Source organism: Apodemus sylvaticus, chromosome 7 (assembly GCF_947179515.1).
Source record: "Apodemus sylvaticus chromosome 7, mApoSyl1.1, whole genome shotgun sequence".
NCBI lineage: Eukaryota > Metazoa > Chordata > Mammalia > Rodentia > Muridae > Apodemus > Apodemus sylvaticus.
The window spans coordinates 77,311,116-77,330,270 of record NC_067478.1 but is presented as its reverse complement, the minus strand read 5'-3'; the positions used below and the strand labels follow the sequence as shown (position 1 = coordinate 77,330,270).

The following is a 19,155-nucleotide window of genomic DNA, read 5'->3' as shown; positions in this document are numbered from 1 at the left end:
AGACCCAGCTTCCACCCAGATGAACTTGCAAATAGGAATTTTCAAGAGAAGAAAATGGAATCTTGGAAGATGGTTCTGTAAACTAGCCGCAGGCATTACTGACTTACACTCAGAACAAGAGGCCATAATCTGTCCCTTCTTCCCTCGCCAGCCTTCCCCCTTTAACCTTATGCCCGCTGCGGAGTCGAAGACTTGGGCGATGCTGCAGGTGCTTCAATGCCCTCTTTGTACTGTAATACACTCCACTGTGTGTTCCCCTAAATGATCATGTTATAAAGGGAGCCTGTCCATGGTGGATGTCTGAAGACCGCCATGCCCTGACCGGGAGGGATCCTGGTCCTGATAACTGTGTGAAGACTAATATGATTTCTGCTGAGGTCTCTCCTTCGCCTACTAATCCACCATGAAGTCCCTGTGAGCGAAGCTGCCTCACTGCTACCCCACAATAAAGGCTGTATTATGGCAGCTGTGATGTTCAACAGAAGGGCATTATAGTTTGCCCTGACCCAAGCTTGCACTAAAGAGCTCAGTCTGAAGCAAGACTGTATAAAGAAACAAGAGAAAATTGATACCAAAAAGTCTAAGGGTGATAAGAAGTTGATACTGTCCTTGTAAGTCTGCCTTGGTCAGCTGATCCAGCGAGTACTGACATTGCCTTCTGCAGACAGACAAACTCCAGGCGTAAGATTCAAAGGGAGTGTGTGGGCCTTAGAGAGCAGAGGCCACCTCTCCCCCCTCCCTCCCTCCATCCCTCCCTCCATGAAACAGATTACTGGCATTAGCTGGACACCTGATGAGGCACTTCATCTGGGCTACCATTACCATAGAATTTGAGAAAGTGCGCCTTTTCATTTTCTCCATTGCTAACCACATTGCTGGATGACCCTGCTTTAAGAAAAATGTGTGTCCAGTTATCCACACTTAGAGGGACATAATAATGAATACTCGTTATATAAAAAGGTTTTCCTGCTTTAAGTGATTAAAAAATTCAGTTTTCATCCCATTGAGTTCTGATGTTTGATTGGGCTAAATGAAAAAAGTGTGTAGCTGTTCTGTTGTTGCAACAGCTTTTGCTCCTTTCGCTTCTCCTATGCGTAAGCCCGTATTTCCTCATCTCGCCTCCCGGTTCTGCTCTGTATTCCTTTCTGTCACCTACCAAGTCTACCGTGTTCTCACTACATCCCCGGCTTGTGTTTGCCTGCCTCTGTAGCCATACATGACCCGAATCGTTCAGTTTCCACAATCTCTCTTGCAGATGACTTGAGCTCTCTTTCCTCCTATCCACTTCACTATGTGCTAGGACAGTCCCATCTCTAGATGACTGCTAGGACAATCCCATCTCTAGATGACTGCTAGGACAGTCCCATCTCTAGATGACTGCTAGGACAATCCCATCTCTAGATGACTGCTAGGACAGTCCCATCTCTAGATGACTGCTAGGACAATCCCATCTCTAGATGACTGCTAGGACAGTCCCATCTCTAGCTGACTGCTAGGACAATCCCATCTCTAGATGACTGCTAGGACAGTCCCATCTCTAGATGACTGCTGAGACCTTTAAAGAAACCCCACAGCAGAAAGGCAGCTTGGCGTTGTCACTAATGACCAATGCCAAATAGACATTCATACTGGCTGGACTTGATTTGTTTTATGCATACCTCCACACAAGTCAACCCTGCCACTGCTGATGACCTGGCCCTAGATGCTACACCTCACTGCAAGCAGAGAAGACATCAGCTGTGCAGATGTACTTCAATTTGTACCAGAACTCATTTTCTCTCCCATAATGGTACACTGAGTTTGGGGTTCCAAGGCTGCTGGGGCACATCTTTGGGTTATTTTGAGGGAAGAAAGGGAGTAAGGGAAGGGAGGGAGAGAAAGAGAGAGAGAGAAGAGAGAGAAGAGAAAAGAAAGAATACTATTCTGCTGGAATTAGGGTGCACTTAGAATTCTTTAATTGTTCCAAATTGTTTTCAGAATGGCTTTACTGTAATAGTTTTATATCTTATCTCTCACAATTTTAGATTAGAGCCAGGTGTGGTGGTACACATCTGTAATCCCAGCACTCTGGATTCTGAGGCAGGAGAATTACAAGTTAACAATGTTACAGTAAAGCTGGGTAGTGGTGGCACATGCCTCTAATTCAGCACTCAGGAGGCAGAGGCAAGTGTATCTCTGAGCTTGAGGCTAGCCTGGTCTACAGAGCAAGTTCTAGGATAGCTAGGACTATACACAGCAACCTGTCTTGAAAAACAAAGCAAACAAAAGAATGTTACAGTAAAGCAATCTAGAGGTCTATTGGACAAATAAAATTATTGGTCTCTGTGTGATGATGTTCCCGTTATCAAGCAATTTTTACCTAGAACTTAGCATTTTATTGAATCTTTAACTCAACTGATAGGTGAGCTTCCTCGTACTACCTGTGGTATTGTGAAGCACAGAACAGTGGAAATTAAACTTCTTGCCTGCTGCCCTACTGTGTGTGCCTGATAAGCTGAATTCTCCTTGTGAAACAGACCCCCCCCACACACACACACACACTTGGTGGGAGCACGGTCGGTGCTCTGCCTGCCCCTGCTGCTCTGTTTCCATGGGGTTCAGTTCATCACTGGTATAAATCAGAATTTAAAAAGAAACTCTAGAGGGTAAGGCAGGATTGCTACAGGTCTGAGGCAAGCCTGGACTATAGAGTAAGACACCGTGTCAAGCAAATAAAGTACTACTCCATCTTCGTTCTCTCTCGCCACCTTCTATCACATCTGTATCAGCTTAGCAGCCTGACCTAGAAAGTTTCAGCATATATTGTAAGTGTAGAGAATTTGCCTGAATTTGCCAAGTGCACATGATATATCTCTTAGATCCACCAAACTCAACTTTATGAATTGCCTAGTCCCAGTTTACCATGGTCTGTCATATAGAAAATAATATCTGATTTGTCAAGGAAGAAATATTTTATGCTACCCGGCTAAAATAAGCCATAATTAGTCACAAAAACTCTTTATCTACATCTTTGAGAGAGGCCTCCTCTAGTTAAGAAAAATATCTCCTCAGGAAACTGAGGTAAAAATGATAAGAATTGAAGTCTAGGGGCTGGGGAAATGGCTCAGGTGTTAAAAGCACTGGCTGCTCTTCCAGAGGACCCAAGTTCAATTCCCCGTACCCACATGACAGCTCACAACTGTATGCCAGTTCCAGGAGATCTGACACCCACACACAGACATACATGCAGGCAAAACACCAATGCACATAAAAATAAATCTTTTTAAAAAAAAATATAAGGAAAGAATTGAGGTCTAGCCTCGACTATATTCATGAAATTATGTTGTCCCTGCCACCCAAAAGGACTAGGGGTTGGTTAAAACTGGCTTTAAACACGTAAATTATGAAAACTCATGAATTTTAAGCTTTTTGGATTAAGTTAATATTATGAAAGAACCTTTAAATTTTAGTCTTAAAGGAATAATGAACCAAACACTAAAGTTAAAACACAGTTGAAGATATTAAAGATTAAATAAACGTTCCTCTAGATCTAGAAAAAAAGATTGCAGAATTTTGCCCTCAGGGCGAGTCATCTCCAATGAGCCCTATCCACTGTACTGGAAATTTCCAGATATAAAATTTAAAATTATTCACACTCAGTACCTAAAAGTCACTCCTAGCAGACATTTGTCCCTTCAAGCAGATCATTACCCCTACTGTGGCTCTTACCTGTGTGTTCTAACCAGAACTGCTCACCTAGACCGTGAGAACACACATCCCAAAGCGTTTGCTCAGTGTGAGACACAGCACGAGTAAACAAAGAACAAATGGCTTCCTTGCATCTCCAGGGAGACCCTGGGTGAGCAGTTCTGTGGGAAGTGCAGTCTGGGTGTGGTCTGAACCACATCTGCACACCGCTTTCCCACACCTGCACAGATGCAGGCCCAGGGCTAGACTGAAAGTGAACTAAACTTCACAGAAGTTAGTAGGACACAGATATCCCTTCGCACCCTGTCAATATACTGTTCCCCACACGGATGTGCTACTCTAGGGGAAAATACTTAGTTGTGTGCCCAGAAGAAAACTTCAAGTTAAAGCTTCTTGGTTAACAACTGTTATTCTTTAACCATGAAGTTTCAGTACTAAGTTTTGTCATGTAAACATGGAAAGAATCTAGGAAGGCTAAATTTACCCTTAGTTTACTGTGTATTTACTTCGTGGCTTTGGTTATTATGATTATTAAGTAGTAGTAGTAGTAGTAGTAGTAGTATTGGCGATTGCATCTTTTGGCATCAGCCTTTGGCATTTAGAAAGAAGTAGGGCTGGTGAGATGGCTCCGTGGTTAGAGCATTGAGTACTCTTTCAGAGGTCCTGAGTTCAATTCCCAGCAACCACATGGTGGCTCATAACCTTCTATAATGGGATGTGATGCCCTCTTCTGGTGTGTATGAAGACAGCTACAGTATAGTTATACACATAAAATAAAAAGAAAGAAGTATGCACTGAAATGCTGCAATCGTCATCATCATCATCATCATTATCATCATCAATCAGTTTTTCCTCAACCCCAGGGAACCTGACATCTCACACTAATTTTATGCACAACAAACAGCATGACTGTCACTAAAAATATTTTGGTACATGACTCAATTTTGACTTTATCCTCCCTCTATGCTCATAGGATGGCTGGGTAGGTAACTCAGTGATAGAACCTTCTTACATGTGTGAAAGCTAAGACCAAATATGACAGTTTTGTAAAAATAGGTTAAGATGTACAAACCAGACAGATAAGTTGGCATTCACATTCATTCTCTACAGATATTTGCATGACTTGGTGGGCAGATTCTTTCCTGGGTTTAAGGCAGGATTGGCTCCCTTTCCTGCTTCATTCTGTTTGGATTGAAAGTTAGGTCCCAGCAGGAAGGAAGCGCTGTATTTGGATCTTTCCTGGCCGCACACTTACCGACAGCTGTCACACCCATGGAAAGCGGGTACGAAGAAATGTCCTCTGCCAGGAGAGCCTGGTATCATGGTGGCTTTAACAGAGACCCCACAGCCGTGCCCCTGGGCAAATACTTTACAAAATTAGCCTAGGAATCCTTCCAACTAGGCCTTTTGACAGACAGACAGCGTCTTGTTCTATTTAAAGTTAAGGAAACGGGAAGATGTGGGAACTTGGAGTTTAAACAGGCTTGTGACTCCACCATGAAGAGAACGTCACACTTCCTGTATGTCCCTGCTTACAGGACCGCAGGGAGTATGGGCGGTGGGTCACAGCCAAGGTGCTGTTTAGTAAAATGATGCTCATTCATTTAACATCCCACAATTTGGCTCGAGTAGATTATTCTGAAGGAAGAGCTTTGTTGAGTTAATTTATAACAAGGTGATTGACACAAGGGATTCTTTGAAATTAGCATTTGGTACAGCCAACTACCTCAGATTGTTTCCTGTCCAAATGAATCACAAGTCTCCCTCCTGCTCTCACTTCTTAGATTCCGGCCAGAAGACATTTAAAAGGAGGCGCTCTATCATCAACTGGGCTTTTTGGCGGGGTTCTAGCACACACCTGGACAACCTGCCCATGTCGCCAACATCCCCTATGCCAGGACAGCTCTTTGGAGTTTCTTTGCCAGATATTTGTGAGAACGACAATCTGCCAAAGCCTATCTTGGTGAGTGTCATTTGGGTCTATAAGCCACCAGGAAAGGCAGTTAGTGAAGGGGACATGCTTTAGGGTAAATCTGTCCCCAAAATGGAAATATTATAAACAACCCCTGGCCTTGGCTAAGAAGCTCTATCCTTACTTCAAAACCTAAAAAGTCAAATTTCATTATAAACAGAATTTTCTGGGAAATAGAGTGAGAAGGGACAATCCAGTCGACCCATTCAAAGAAACTAGTGTGCTATATCATCAGACAGTCCCCAGATCCAGTCTTCAGTTCAGCTGTTCTGAAAGCCTCGTCAGATTGCATTTTAAGCCTTTAAAAACTGGTTTATTTCTACCTCACATATTTAAGCATCATGATATATTCTATGGTGTTTAGATGTACACAGAATAGGACATAAAATAACTGGTGAGTTCATACTGTCTCTGATAGATAAAATAGCCACTGCTAAGCCAGATTTGTCCCTTGTCCAGTATCCCCCAAGCAGTTTATCCCAACTGCTGTCTGGGACCTCACTCTCACATACATCCATAAATGCCAGGCACTGTGGCAGATGCTTTATTATCTTGTTTATCCTCCACAGTAAAGTTCAAGGGTACTTACCATCATCACCCTTGCTTTATGAATTTAAAAGTAAAATGCAGACCCTAAATCAGATTGCACAGGAAATCAGGGTTCCAGATCTTATGGATTGCCTGTCTTCCGTACACCACTGTCTTCTATCCTGGATGCAGAGGGCATGCAGATAGAAAGCAAAATTGGAGGACACTTAAACTCTATGCTCTGAACATTTGAAGCATACACTCCTATTAACTATATTCATCAGGTTATGCGATAAATTTAGTGATCGTACCTTTTCTTGGACCAGGTCCTACACCTCCATGGCCTCTGACGGTAACTATTCCATGTTCTGAAAATGTCATTTGAATCTTTCTAGCCGTGAGTCCAGCTCCAGTCCTCCAATGCACGTACCCTGGCCTTCTGACCTGCCCCCGTGCTGGCGCGTGTAAAGCACCACTTTAGTTTATTTCCTTTGCTTCCTCACAGGATATGCTTTCCTTTCTTAACCAAAAAGGCCCCCTCACAAAAGGCATCTTCAGGCAGTCGGCCAACATGAAATCCTGCAGAGAGCTAAAGGAGAAACTGAATTCTGGAATTGAAGTCCACCTTGACTGTGAATCCGTCTTTGTGATAGCATCTGTGTTGAAGGTACGGAAAGCTTACCCACTGTGGGCCCCAGCCTTTAGCTCCAGATGCAAAATCCATTCCAGTTATTTCTGTGTGCAAAGAACCATCATAGATTTAGAATCAATATTTTTTTCAAACAAACAAACAAACATTTCACAGAGCAACCTTGGACTTGGAAGGCCACGCCACTAATGTGACAATAGCTCAGCGCCACTCTTACCACCTCAGACACAAAAGCAAACTTGAGTTAAACTCGGTATCACCATCAGAACACACAGGGGGCATTTTACTGCAACAAACGTCCTACTATCCCGAGTTCCTCGCAAAGTTTTCAAACCCGAATGTGAGTTTTGTGTTTGCCATAATACGATGATAAGTCGCAGCTGCCACCTAAACTCCTGTGTTACCTGTAACTACTCATGCGCTCTGTTCTAAGTGGGAGAGCGGAGATGGCTGGGCCTTCTGCCACAGTTAGAGAGTTCGAACATCATCTCTTCATCACGTTCTTAGAAATGTACTATGATTTTGGAAAAGAAACAAGAAGTGAGCAGAGCTTTTGACTTTTCTCTGCAGACTTGCCCCAGATTGCCATTTCCCAAAAGGTTTGTGTTGCACAGAACCAGGGGTAGACAAGGCCCCAGTCTCATCTGAGGACATGAAGCTAAAGAAAATATGGTGGACAGGGCTTGTCTTCTCCTGCCCCAGGGGTTGGCCAGCTGCAGATAGAATTGACACCATGACGTGTAAGAACCCATGCGTTTCTTGATGGGCTGTGTCTAAGCTCTGCTGCGGCTTTGACAGAGACAAATATCACTCCAGAGAATGAACCAGGGCCCTCCAATCTCTTGTGCAGGTTTTAATTACTCTTCATTGTAGGATATTCCATACAGATACACGGTAAGCTACCAGGTAGCTATGTCAAATACAAACACTCTGCTTCATCTCATAGAGGCGTCTCAGAGGTTCTCACTCTCCTTAATTTAGGCAAGCACAGTCTGGGTTGTAGAAACATCCCCTTGCTTTCTACTTCACAGTCCCACTTCTTAAAACTCTGCTAAATTATGGAGGCTGTTCCAAAGAAGCATTCACTGTGTCCAAGCAAGCAAAGGGGGAAAAAAGTACCCAAATGATTGAAGACTCTGGCTAAATGGTTTCCATATAACTGAAGTCTGATCACTGTGTAATTGTATTTTTTTTTTATTCCCATCTATTTCATTTGCTTTTAGGGAGAAAGACAAAGCCGGAGCCTTCATTTCCTTTTCTCTGCACATAGCTTTCTTTAGAAAATGGCCTGATGTCATTTAGATACATCTTTCATTTTTAACTTACCTAGTTTTGCTTCAGTACAACTTTAGCTCTCCAAACTGTGACTTGACAGAAATTGCTTAGGACAGTCTGACTCTGGCCCTTCCTCCCTCCCTCTGGGGAAGCTCATCAGTCCAGAGACTCATCTCACATGACCCAGAAAGTCCTGTCCGCTTGGGCTCTGATGTGGAAGGAAGAATTACATTGAGCACTGAGAGTCAATTGTGATTCAGAGTGGGCTCCCACCTCCTCAGCTGGGGTGGTTACATTTCATAACCCATGGTCCCAGCTGTGGGAGAGTGCACTGACAGGACAAGTTATCACTAACCTGCTTTTGAAATAACAGACATCACCCCTGGCAACTCTGCCTGGTAAAGTGGTGCACTGCGGTGGCACCTGATCCGGAATGACGAACACCAGAGGCAGCTTCTGTGAGGGTTTATCCAAGCCACAAAATATCTAGGTGCATTTCTGATTGAATAACAAAGTCAGAGGAAGGTAGAAGCAGCCAACCTTTCTTAACCTCCCCTCCCCCCACAAAAAAAAAATGAAGAAGAGGAGAAAAAGGTAGGCAGCACAGCTGCAGAGGCTTTTAATTATTTTAACATCTGGTTATGGTTGGCAGGTCTCCCTGTTCCTCTATCAGCTGTCCATGTGATACTTCGTAACAGTTCAGTAATTGCCTCTCCTGTGCCCACCTACACTTTATATTGCCATATATGCCAAGGGGGCAAGGGCTGGTCCCTGCCCCAATGAAACCCATAAGAAGTAAGAATTCTGCAGAATTAGCTAGTTTTCCAACCTTAATACATTGTCACAGCTTTCTGTGACAGAGAAGCCTGGTGGCTTTTATTAGCTGCAGGGAGAGTGATCACAACTTTAAAATGCCTAATTTCAGCCTTTTACCCGTCTCTGTGGCATAAACAGGCACGAGAGAAGGTAGCCAGCCACGTCCCTAATAGAGTTCTCCCTGTCTAATACTGACTGGGTTGGGATCAGACTGCGAACTTGGCCTTGGTTAGTGCTGTTCCAAAAGTGACACAGACAGGTGGCCAAGAACCAGTGCCCACTGCTCTAAAATGAGGACCAACTTCAGTTCAATTTTTAAAAGCTTTTTTTGTAAGCAAAGACTCCAAAACAGCAATCAACTGTGATTAGGTCCCGGTTATGTCATAGCCTGGGTTTCCTACAGCCATCTCTACTAGTGGTCTCAGCAGAAAAGATAGCATGGATATGCACAGTTACTATATGTGAGGCACATGGTGCTAGCCCCACCTTGTTTCCAGAACCCAGATGGTACAGGTTTTCTTCCCTTGGATACATATGCACCTTCTTTTCATGGGGAATACAAGAATAAGCCAAGTACCTTCATCTCATTGTGCACCAACACTAGAAAATAATGCAAGGGCACAGCCACTTGCTTGACTCATTTCTAGCTCCCAAATGCATCCGACAGCACATAGCACTTGTGAATCAGAGCACATGGAGGGGCGGGATGAATGACGGCCACCTCACAAGCTTCATAGATAACTTGGTACATTGCCTTGAATTTGCTATTTCAAAGAAAGGAGGAGGAAGGATTTGAGGTGGCAGACAGCCAGGCCATGTTAGCTTGCCAAAATGTCTACAGGCCAGAAGCTTCAGCAGAATAGGGGGCCTTTTTTAAATTTTTTCAACAGCAGTCCAGAATTGATTATCCCCATCAGTCCTCAGAAAAATGTCAACTCATGGGCTTCAATTCACACAACTCAGTGGAGAGTTGACAGGGCGTTTTTGTTTTTAAACACATAATTTGCATAAGAATGGTTCATATATTTGGGGCTTATTTTTTCCTTCATTTAGGATTTTCTGAGAAATATCCCAGAAAGTATCTTTTCATCAGATCTGTACGATCACTGGGTTTGTGTAATGGATCAAGGAAATGATGAAGAAAAAATAAATACAATTCAAAGGTAATGATTTAAGTATGAAATATATGTTAAAATGCTTAAGCTTTTCTCTTAAAATATTAGTTGTGTTTCTGATTTTAAAAATTACAGTGTGTGTGTGTGTGTGTGTGTGTGTGTGTGTTCACAACTTACAGAAGTCACTTCTCTCCTTCCACCATGTAGCAGGTTCTAGGGATTGAACTCAGGCGACCAGCCTTGCCAGCAATGGCACCTAAAGTAGTTTTTCATTTCCTTATCCTCTTTCTCCATACTGGGGATCAAACCAGGGACCTTGTGTGTGTCAGGCAAGCACTTTGCCACTGAGCCACACCCCAAGCCTTTGCTCTCCAATCTTATTTTAACATGAATTACATTGTATACCCTTTACCTCTACTTATCTGTATCTGATAAGAGCTAAAATTCATTGGCCCATTGGATGCTGGGTCTTCCTGTAGGGGAAGGATCTACCCCACTAGATAACTCACTCTCTCTCTCTCTCTCTCTCTCTCTCTCTCTCTCTCTCTCTCTCTCTCTGTGTGTGTGTGTGTATGTGTGTGTGTGTGTGTGTGTGTGTGTGTGTATTCATTTGGTGACTGGAGCCATACAGTCTCTCTCCAGGAAGCCTGGTAGAGCAGAAATGTCAAGTAGATGTGGATTACAGTAGACAAACATTGCTATAAACAGTATTGGTTGAGCTTGATGAGGATGCCCGAGGAAGGCAGCTAAGCCCCTGAGAGTCAAGGAGGTTTGCAGAGTCTCAGGCTCATAGTAAAGAATGCAGTGCCCGGCCCAAGTGTGGGCCTGTACCTGTCATCCCAGCACTCAGGAGACTGATGCAGGAGCATTACTACCAAGTGTAATGTCAGCCTTGCCTACAGTGTAAGGCAAAAAACAGTAAAGAACCTGCAGTATTTAAAGCCGTCCAGTGAGATTCCTCATAGAGCTCATCACTTCATGTTCCTGAGTATTTCTTACATTTGTAAGAGAATATGTAGTGTGCATTAGTGCACAGTATAAAAATGGATCTCAAATACCACTTGTTTAGTTTTAATGTGAAATCATGACACTTAAGCAAAAGCTTTTGTTTATTTAATTTGCATATGTTAATTTATAACAGTACTAGTAAGATGTTCCATACAATCCACTCAACAACAGGTTGCAGAAACCCCAGCTTTCAGTAACTGGGTCAGACGTGCTGATGGGAATTCACAGATAGATACAGAATTGGCTCTTCTCGTAGGCTGAGGACGCTGACCAGTCAGCTGTCTTCTCAGACAGAATGTATTCCTATAGCAAGTACTGGGTGTGCTGCCGTCAGTTGCTCAGTATAGACGCAGCCTCACACCCTTACAGAAGACCCGAGAGCACATGCTAGTTTTATTTTTAGCAAAAACACCAAAATCTTCTTTTGGTTGTTTTCAGGGTCTTTGATCTGAGTCCCTCTCAGCAGCCTACTGTACTGAAAGAAGGGATTCTGCTATTTGTGCAACAGGTGTCAGAGTACCTTCTTTCCTAAAATTGTAGGTTCTTGTAGAAAAATTGACACAGAGAGAAAGAGGGGAGGGTGTGTGTGTGTGTGTGTGTGTGTGTTCTGGGTGATAGTAAACATGATTTTTAGTGAGCGATCATTTAAGATTCTATCACTTCCATAAATGAGAACAGTGGGAAAACACAAGGGAAATAGAATACAAGCTTGACTGACATGAGAATGGGTGCCAGAGAAGACAGAGCTGGGGCACAATTGCCTTTGGAACCTGGATGGGAAGAGAGCCCAGCTCTCAGACCAAACCTGGAAGTCCTTCATGGCTGAGGCCTGGGTTCTCATCAAGAAAGAGCACTCCTGCCTGGCCGCTCAGAGTAAAGGCGTACTTTAATCTTGCAAGGATGCCTTTTGTGGGTATGCTTGGGAATATTACAAAATGCCACAGGAGTTGCCTGAGTTTAAAACACACACACACACACACACACACACACACACACACACACACGCGCGCGCACACACACACACACACACACACACACATCAGACTTCTTTCCTTGGAAGTAATAACAGGCTCTATGCATTTTTCCTACATTGTCGTTGAGTTACAAAGACAACCAGAGATGTGGAAAAATACCTGCCGGTGCTTCTGTGTCATGCCCCTTACTCTGCACGCTGCCCACCAGCTGTAACCCTTGTGCTCCTGATTTGCCTGTTTGGTTTGCATGGTTTCCCATGCAGGTGAAGTGAAAGCTGCCTGTCTTTACAAGTTTCTTAATAAAACGTCCTGCATTTTTCTGTCTTCAGGCTATTAGGTCAGCTTCCCAGAGCCAATGTTGTTTTCCTAAGGTATCTGTTTGGGGTGTTACACAACATTGAACAGCATTCCTTGTCTAACCAGATGACTGCGTTTAACTTAGCAGTGTGTATCGCTCCAAGCGTTCTTTGGCCTCCTGCTTCCTCCAGTCCAGAGCTAGAAAATGAGTTTACAAAAAAGGTAATGACGTCTCTTCATTTTTATGTCCCAAGCCCTCAACTCCCCATCTTGATACATTTGAAATTCACGGTGTTCTTAAACACAGTTTCTCAAGTGGCTAAAGTAGACTACTTCTTCTTCTGTGGGTGTATTGACCATTCTGTCCTGGTAGACTATGGCGAGTTGATATCAAACAGAGGGAGAAGAAAAAAAAAAAAAAAAGAAAAGATCAGTTGTTACTTAGATTTTCTTTCTCAGGAGGCTGAACAAGTGCTAAGAAAGCATTTTTTAAAAAAAAAAAAAAAAAAAAAAAAAAAAGAAGGCCTTTGAGTTCAGACAAGCCTGAGTTCAATTCTCAGTGCCAACATCTGCCAGATACACAGTCCTGCCAGATACAAGTTCCTTACAGTGATTCCTTTTCCAGTGATACAGTAGAAGAGTGAGGTCCCACTCATGTTCCTGGCTGTTGATCTGAGGCACCAGTTCACTTCATTCTCACCATTTCTCAAGCCACTGAGGGAGAGAAACCATTGGCTAGTTCTCATCCACCTCAGTGGCGTCACACAGCCGACATAAACTAACCTCTCCTCATAAGCCCCATAGAGCGTGAAGTAGGAACAGTGAGCGATTGCCCGGGTTTCCTTGCTCTATTCCTATCTCTCCCTTCCTTCTGGACCCCCAGAGGAGACTTATTCCAAAATTACAGCAACCTGCCCTTTACACAATAAGTCCTGTGTGGGACCTTATTGCTGATACTTGATAAACCTGAATAACAGAGTATGTTTCTGCACCCAAAACACCCCATGGAGAATGCTTGGAATTGCCCTGGTCTAAAAGGCAGTGCTAGTGATAGAAATCATTAGTGTTACCCCAGTGCCAGAGACAAGTGTCATCTGCTGACCCAGATACAATTCTGTCCCCAGACTCCTGTCTATAGTATTAGCAGTTGGCAGTGGGGCTTTTGTATCTCTTTGTATACTTTTCCCTATTCTATTTTGTGGTTAGGATGAGGATGTATATATGAAGTGTGACGTAATAAATGGGTTCTGTGGATAATAACGCTCGAATTCTCTCCATCCGGCACAGGTTTCTCTTCTTATACAATTTCTGATTGAAAACTGCTGTAAGGTATTTGGAGAAGAAATCACTTCTCTCTTGGGGGAGCTTTCTGAGAGAAGCAACAGAGAACACACCCCAGGTACTGTGAAGAACTGGGTATTTGTCTGTGAAGACAATGAGGCTGGTTGTCCCAGAGCCTGTGAACTTTCCTTCCTTCCTCAGAAGGCCTAAGATGTACATGCAATTAGGCCTCAGCCTACAAGTTGTACATGAAAGATTTGAACCCTTGTTTTAAATAACCAGAAACTCTTCATTAGAACTTTTACTGAAACTGAAATCAAACTGAAATAGGGAAGTCTTGCTTTGGGAGACTTCTTATCCCCCCAACTCCTAGTGGACTCTGACCTCAGAATTGTAGTGGGCTGTGACCCAGTTTGAAACATCTAGCATCTTTGAGGTCGGGGTGGGGGAGGATTCTGAATTCATAGACATACTACCTGCATAATCTAACTTCCTTACTTCTGCTTACTACTATGCTGCCTTCAGTTCATAATTCTGTGCCAGCATGCATCAGTATTTCATATATGAAATATAAATAATGTTTAATCTTTACACTAATCATAAGAGCCAAGCAAAGCAATAACCTAACTTTAAAGAGCTTTATGGAAGGTTTTAAGGAGACTGGCATGTATCTTGTATAACTGTATGCAGCACGCCCATGCTAGAAGACAGACTCTTACTCAGAACCCAGGTTGGCTTGGTGCTAGTTCACTTATTTTCCATTCTTTCTTCATTTTACAACATATCCATTGCTTTGAGAAACCCTAAAAATAATCCACTAGAAATCAAGATGAATCTAGAAGATTTCTGTCTGGGGCTCTAACATTTAGGAGGGTGAAAAGACTCAGGCGGATGAGGTGGCTCACTAGGGGAAGGTGCTAACCCTGCCTACAATCAGATATAACAGACAACCTGAGTTTAGTTCCTTGTTGCTAAGAACCGACATGGTAGAAGGAAAGAGCCAATTTTAGCAAATGGTCCTCTGACTTCCTCCTGCATGCATTGGCCTACGTGTGTTGCCATCTCCCTCCACATGCAAACTTTTAAAACTCTTTTAAAGCTTCTCTCCTTCTCTGGGGTAAGAACTTTAGTCATTAAGATGGCAGAGAAGCAACGTGGCTTGCCTTAAAGGCTGCACAGGCTGGATCTGTAAGAATATTAACCATGAGCCAGGCGGTGGTGGCGCACACCTGTAATCCCAGCACTTGGGAGGCAGAGGCAGACGGATTTCTGAGTTCAAGGCTAGCCTGGTCTAAAGAGTGAGTTCCAGGACATCCAGGACTATACAGAGAAACCCTGTCTCAAAAAACAAAAAAAAAAAAAAAAATGTTAACCGTGATTTAATTTCTGCCCACAGATATGTCTTGCTTCCAAATGAACGACTCCTCCTATGACAGCTTGGAAAACGAGCTCAATGAGGATGCTGATGCGCCCTGCAGTGACCTGGTCAAAAAACTGGGCCAGGGTAGCAGGAGCATGGACTCTGTCTTAACCCTCAGTGACTATGATCTTGAACAGCCTGAGGTAGAAGGCCTTTTAACCCTGAGCAACTTTGACTTAGATCAGTCTAAAGATGAACATATTCAAATAAAACAACCTCTGGAGCCCAAACCCCTGAATGTTTTCGTAGCCTACAGGAAGGCTTCTCTGGGGGAGCGTGCTAGGGCCCCAGCTGGCCCAGGGACACCCAGCTGCCTGTCTGCAGCTACAGCAGATGCCCCAAAAGTCCTGCGGCGGCACCGGCGTTCCTCAGAACCCAGCATTGACTATCTAGACACAAAGCTTTCCTATCTCCGGGAGTTTTACCAGAAAAAGCTACGCAAGTCCAGCTGTGATGCTGTACTCTCTAGAAAGGATGAAGATTACCTGAAGCAGACCCAGCCTCAGAAGAAAGGTGACAAGATGTATTTTAAACAGAGTTCAGTGACAGGCACTGACGTCAGCAAGGGAAACACAACTAATGAAAACATTAAGAAGAAAAGCTTGTCTGGTCATGAAGGAAACCAAGTGACACCTTTTACTAAGTCCAAGCCGGTGGCCATTTCTGTGGCACCTTACAGCCACATGTCCTCCCAGGATCGTTCCAGGAAGCAACCGTTCGACGCAGACACATGCAGGTTCTCCCCACCACACATAGCAGACTCCCAGAAGAGCTCAAGGGTACATCATCGGCGCTGTTCCGAACCCAGCATAGATGACCAGAACTACAAGCTATCCTATCTCAGGGGGATCTATTCAAAGAAACAAACTAAAACTGGCTGTGAGACTGGCCTCTTGCATGGGGAAGAGGATTATCTCAAAAGGCATAAGTCTTTGCAAATCGAGGGGCAAAAGCTCATTAATCAGAGTTTGGTCATGGGCATTGAGGTTGGCAAGAGCAGCGGCACACACCAAAGCACTGAGAAGGTTTTGCCCCCAAGACTAAACCTTTGCCCGAGGGCTAGCTATTCAAGCTTATCCTCACCAGGCACGTCCCCGTCGGGCTCCTCCGTAAGCTCCCAGGACAGCGCTTTCTCTCAGATCTCTGAACACTCCGTGTTTACCCCCACTGAAACTTCCTCTCCAATAGATTGCACTTTTCAGGCTCCGAGAAAACAGGAAGAGCTTTCTTCAGACTTTGACAGTCCCAGCCTCATTTCTGGAATGCCTGGTCCCTCCTCGGGACAGTCCAGCAGCCACCTAGCTTATTTAAGAAAGGGTAGCACAGAGCAGCCGGCACAAATGCATTCTGTAACTCTTCACCCCAGTGCATGGTTGAGAAGTGGTTTGGTCACTTTAAAAAACTGGTCCCTCAAAAAGAAAACAAAAGCAGTCAGACCAGAAGACAGGAAAGTCTGTTCCCTAAAAGAACCTCTGGAGTTACCTCCGTGTGCTTCAGGTACCCCAGAGGCTGACTCTCTACCAGAGAGTCAGGCTGACATACACCTCCAGGTAGAGGAAGGACCTGGACAGACAGTCTGTGGGTTCAGTTCCTGTCAGGACTCAGGACAACACGCCAGCTCTCCATTCCGCCTGGTGGAAAGCAGGCTCAAGCCTTGTAGGAAGTTGCAGGAGGGAGAAGAGACTGGAGGGCAGTGCCCTTGTGAGGACCCTCGGGAAGGAGCCTCTTCAAGTCTGGAGACTGCGGAGGATACGGCCAACCCAGGTGCAGAAGCTACGACCGACTGTTTGTGATGACGGGGGCAGACATTTAACCAAAGACCCTTACCTACAATAAGCATCTGACATCAAAATAATCCAATGTCTTTAAGAACAGGAACTGGGCCAATAAAAACACAGACAGTGATTAGATAACCCTATTTATATGTTCTACCTGGGGGTAGGTAGCACAAGGACAATCATTGCTAATACAGCAGTTTCTTTGTTGAGATTACGTGGCAAAACTTTGATGAGATTTTCAGACACTGACAGAAGGGTGGAGGAGGTGTCCTCTGTAGAAGATGCCTGCTCATAGGAGCAGTCTGAGAGTTCAGGTGTCTTGAGAGGACCAGAGTACCTTAAATGCAGCATCAGTGACACATAGATGCAAGTGGCAGAGAGAAGCCATCTTTGCGTCATGGAAAAAGTAAGGAGGCAAGAAGAGGGGCCACGGAGCCGCTCAGAAAAGCATGTGCGTTCACTAAGGAAATCATGGAAAACCTGTCCCTAAAGCCAAGTCAGTGGCCATTTCTGTGGCTGTTCTTAGTCACGTGTCTTCACTGGGTCATTTTAGGGACCAGCTCGTTGATAAATACAGAGTAGAGAAAACTAGTGGGTAAAGAGCCATGGGTGCCAGGACAGCACGGCCTGTAATTGGACAGCTCGGTTGGTGTTTTGTTGTTGTTTTCCTGTTAGGGTTGAGTGCATTCACATACACCTTTCTGAAATGGAGACACAAGGAAGGAAGGGTTTGCCCATTTTAGTGTCCTACCCACAGTCCCTATGCAGCAAACCTGTGTTCCAGTAGTGTAATGTATGCCTACATAAAGGAACCTGCTGACAGCATGCACTCTCATAGTGCAGAAGAATAGCCACAAGAATTAGATTAATCTCAAGGTCCATTTTCTCTGGCTGACTAGTCTCAGAGGCAAGACTTCAGAGAAACAAGGGATGCTGGAGTTGGTACCAACATCCATCCATGTGCTTGTGCTATGATGCTGTTAGTAAGCAAATGTGTGCAGAGATGTATCCAGATCAGGAAGCTGGGTCCTGTAATACCCAGGTTATCACAGAAAATGGCCGCTGGCTTAGACTTAGTGGCCACTTACTGTGTGAAACTTCTCTCTGCAAGTCACACTTTTCTCATTTTGAAAAAGGGCAGTTTCCTGCAACAGCATTCCCATCTTGGTTTTCCACCAGAAGTATTATCAATATGGTGTCTCTGTGGAAATGTTTCACTGCGGCCCTGCTTGTTAGATTACAGTCAGCCAAGAGGAGACAAGGGACAGCAGTTAATTATTCTTTCATTCTACAGATTGTTATTGATTACAGATTGGCAGACGGTGAGAGATTATTGAGTAGAACACCCGATGAAGTTGCTGTTGGGCTGTCTCTGATGGCCACTGCCTTTCGATTTTCTTGGTGAAGTTCTCCACTTTTTCCAAATGATTTGTAGTTTATAAATATGAAAGTTTAGACCCCTTCAGTTCATCATAGACCTTTGTACTCTCTCTACCTTCAAGGCTATATCAGTATGTCTCCTTCCCCGGCCAGAATGAAATGGAAGGATACACCCTAAGGTAGATGCACATCTTCCTTCATTTGAGATACTCACCTATTAGAAGGTCCTAGTCTATGTGATCTCTTGAATCCCTGGTTTTTTGTTTTTTTTTTAAATTCCACTCAAAAATTCGCTTATCCCAAATTATTATTCCTATCATTCGCAAGGAAACCTGTGACAGATGTCCCCTTTTCCTAAACATGACATTGTCGGTTATAGGATAAGGACTTATCTTCAGTAGTAAATATTGAAGTGCCACCTACCTCTCGGGCATGGCCCTGTTTGCCCTAATCATAATTAACTTTCAACCTCTGTGTCCAAAGAGCTCCTTCATGACAGTTGGCAATCTCAACCAGACGTAACCAAGCACTACCATATGAAGACTCCTACATATCTACATATCCTGCATATCCATATGTGTCTTTTGTGGTATTAGTATATAAAGTTGGCAGGTCAACCCTTCCCTTTAGGGCATACTACTGTCAAAACTGAAAGATGTGAATGAAGATCTTATGGCTTAGAGTCTCTCTGTGTAAGAAATGTCTCCTAAACAAACTAAAGTGTCCTGGCTTTTCTTCCCCCACTCCCCCATGCCCTCCCCCTTTCATAATGGCCAGTAGAAAATCATCCACCCAGTTTGAAGTATAGAAGAAAATAGCAGGTAAAGTTCTCCACCAACCACTCTGACTCTGTTTCCTTAGATGCTCCCAGGATACTTAATGTGAATAGTCTGTTAATATTGCTGTAAAGTATTATATGAAGACAGACATGTCATTTTATTAGACTCCATCAATCTATAATATATTACACTGATT

At 43.9% G+C, this 19,155-nt stretch overlaps 1 protein-coding gene across 1 annotated transcript in view; it reads left to right on the top strand.

The window, feature by feature from the left end:
- Positions 1-18,686, top strand: part of Arhgap20 (Rho GTPase activating protein 20) — an 82,303-nt gene extending 63,617 nt beyond the window's left edge. The window contains exons 10-15 of the mRNA XM_052188346.1: positions 5,472-5,650; positions 6,693-6,854; positions 9,981-10,090; positions 12,354-12,543; positions 13,609-13,720; positions 14,999-18,686. Coding sequence (XP_052044306.1) covers positions 5,472-5,650; positions 6,693-6,854; positions 9,981-10,090; positions 12,354-12,543; positions 13,609-13,720; positions 14,999-16,815 — 2,570 coding nt within the window. The 3' untranslated portion in view covers positions 16,816-18,686. The remainder of the gene's footprint in view (positions 1-5,471; positions 5,651-6,692; positions 6,855-9,980; positions 10,091-12,353; positions 12,544-13,608; positions 13,721-14,998) is intronic.
- Positions 18,687-19,155: the final 469 nt, after the last annotated feature.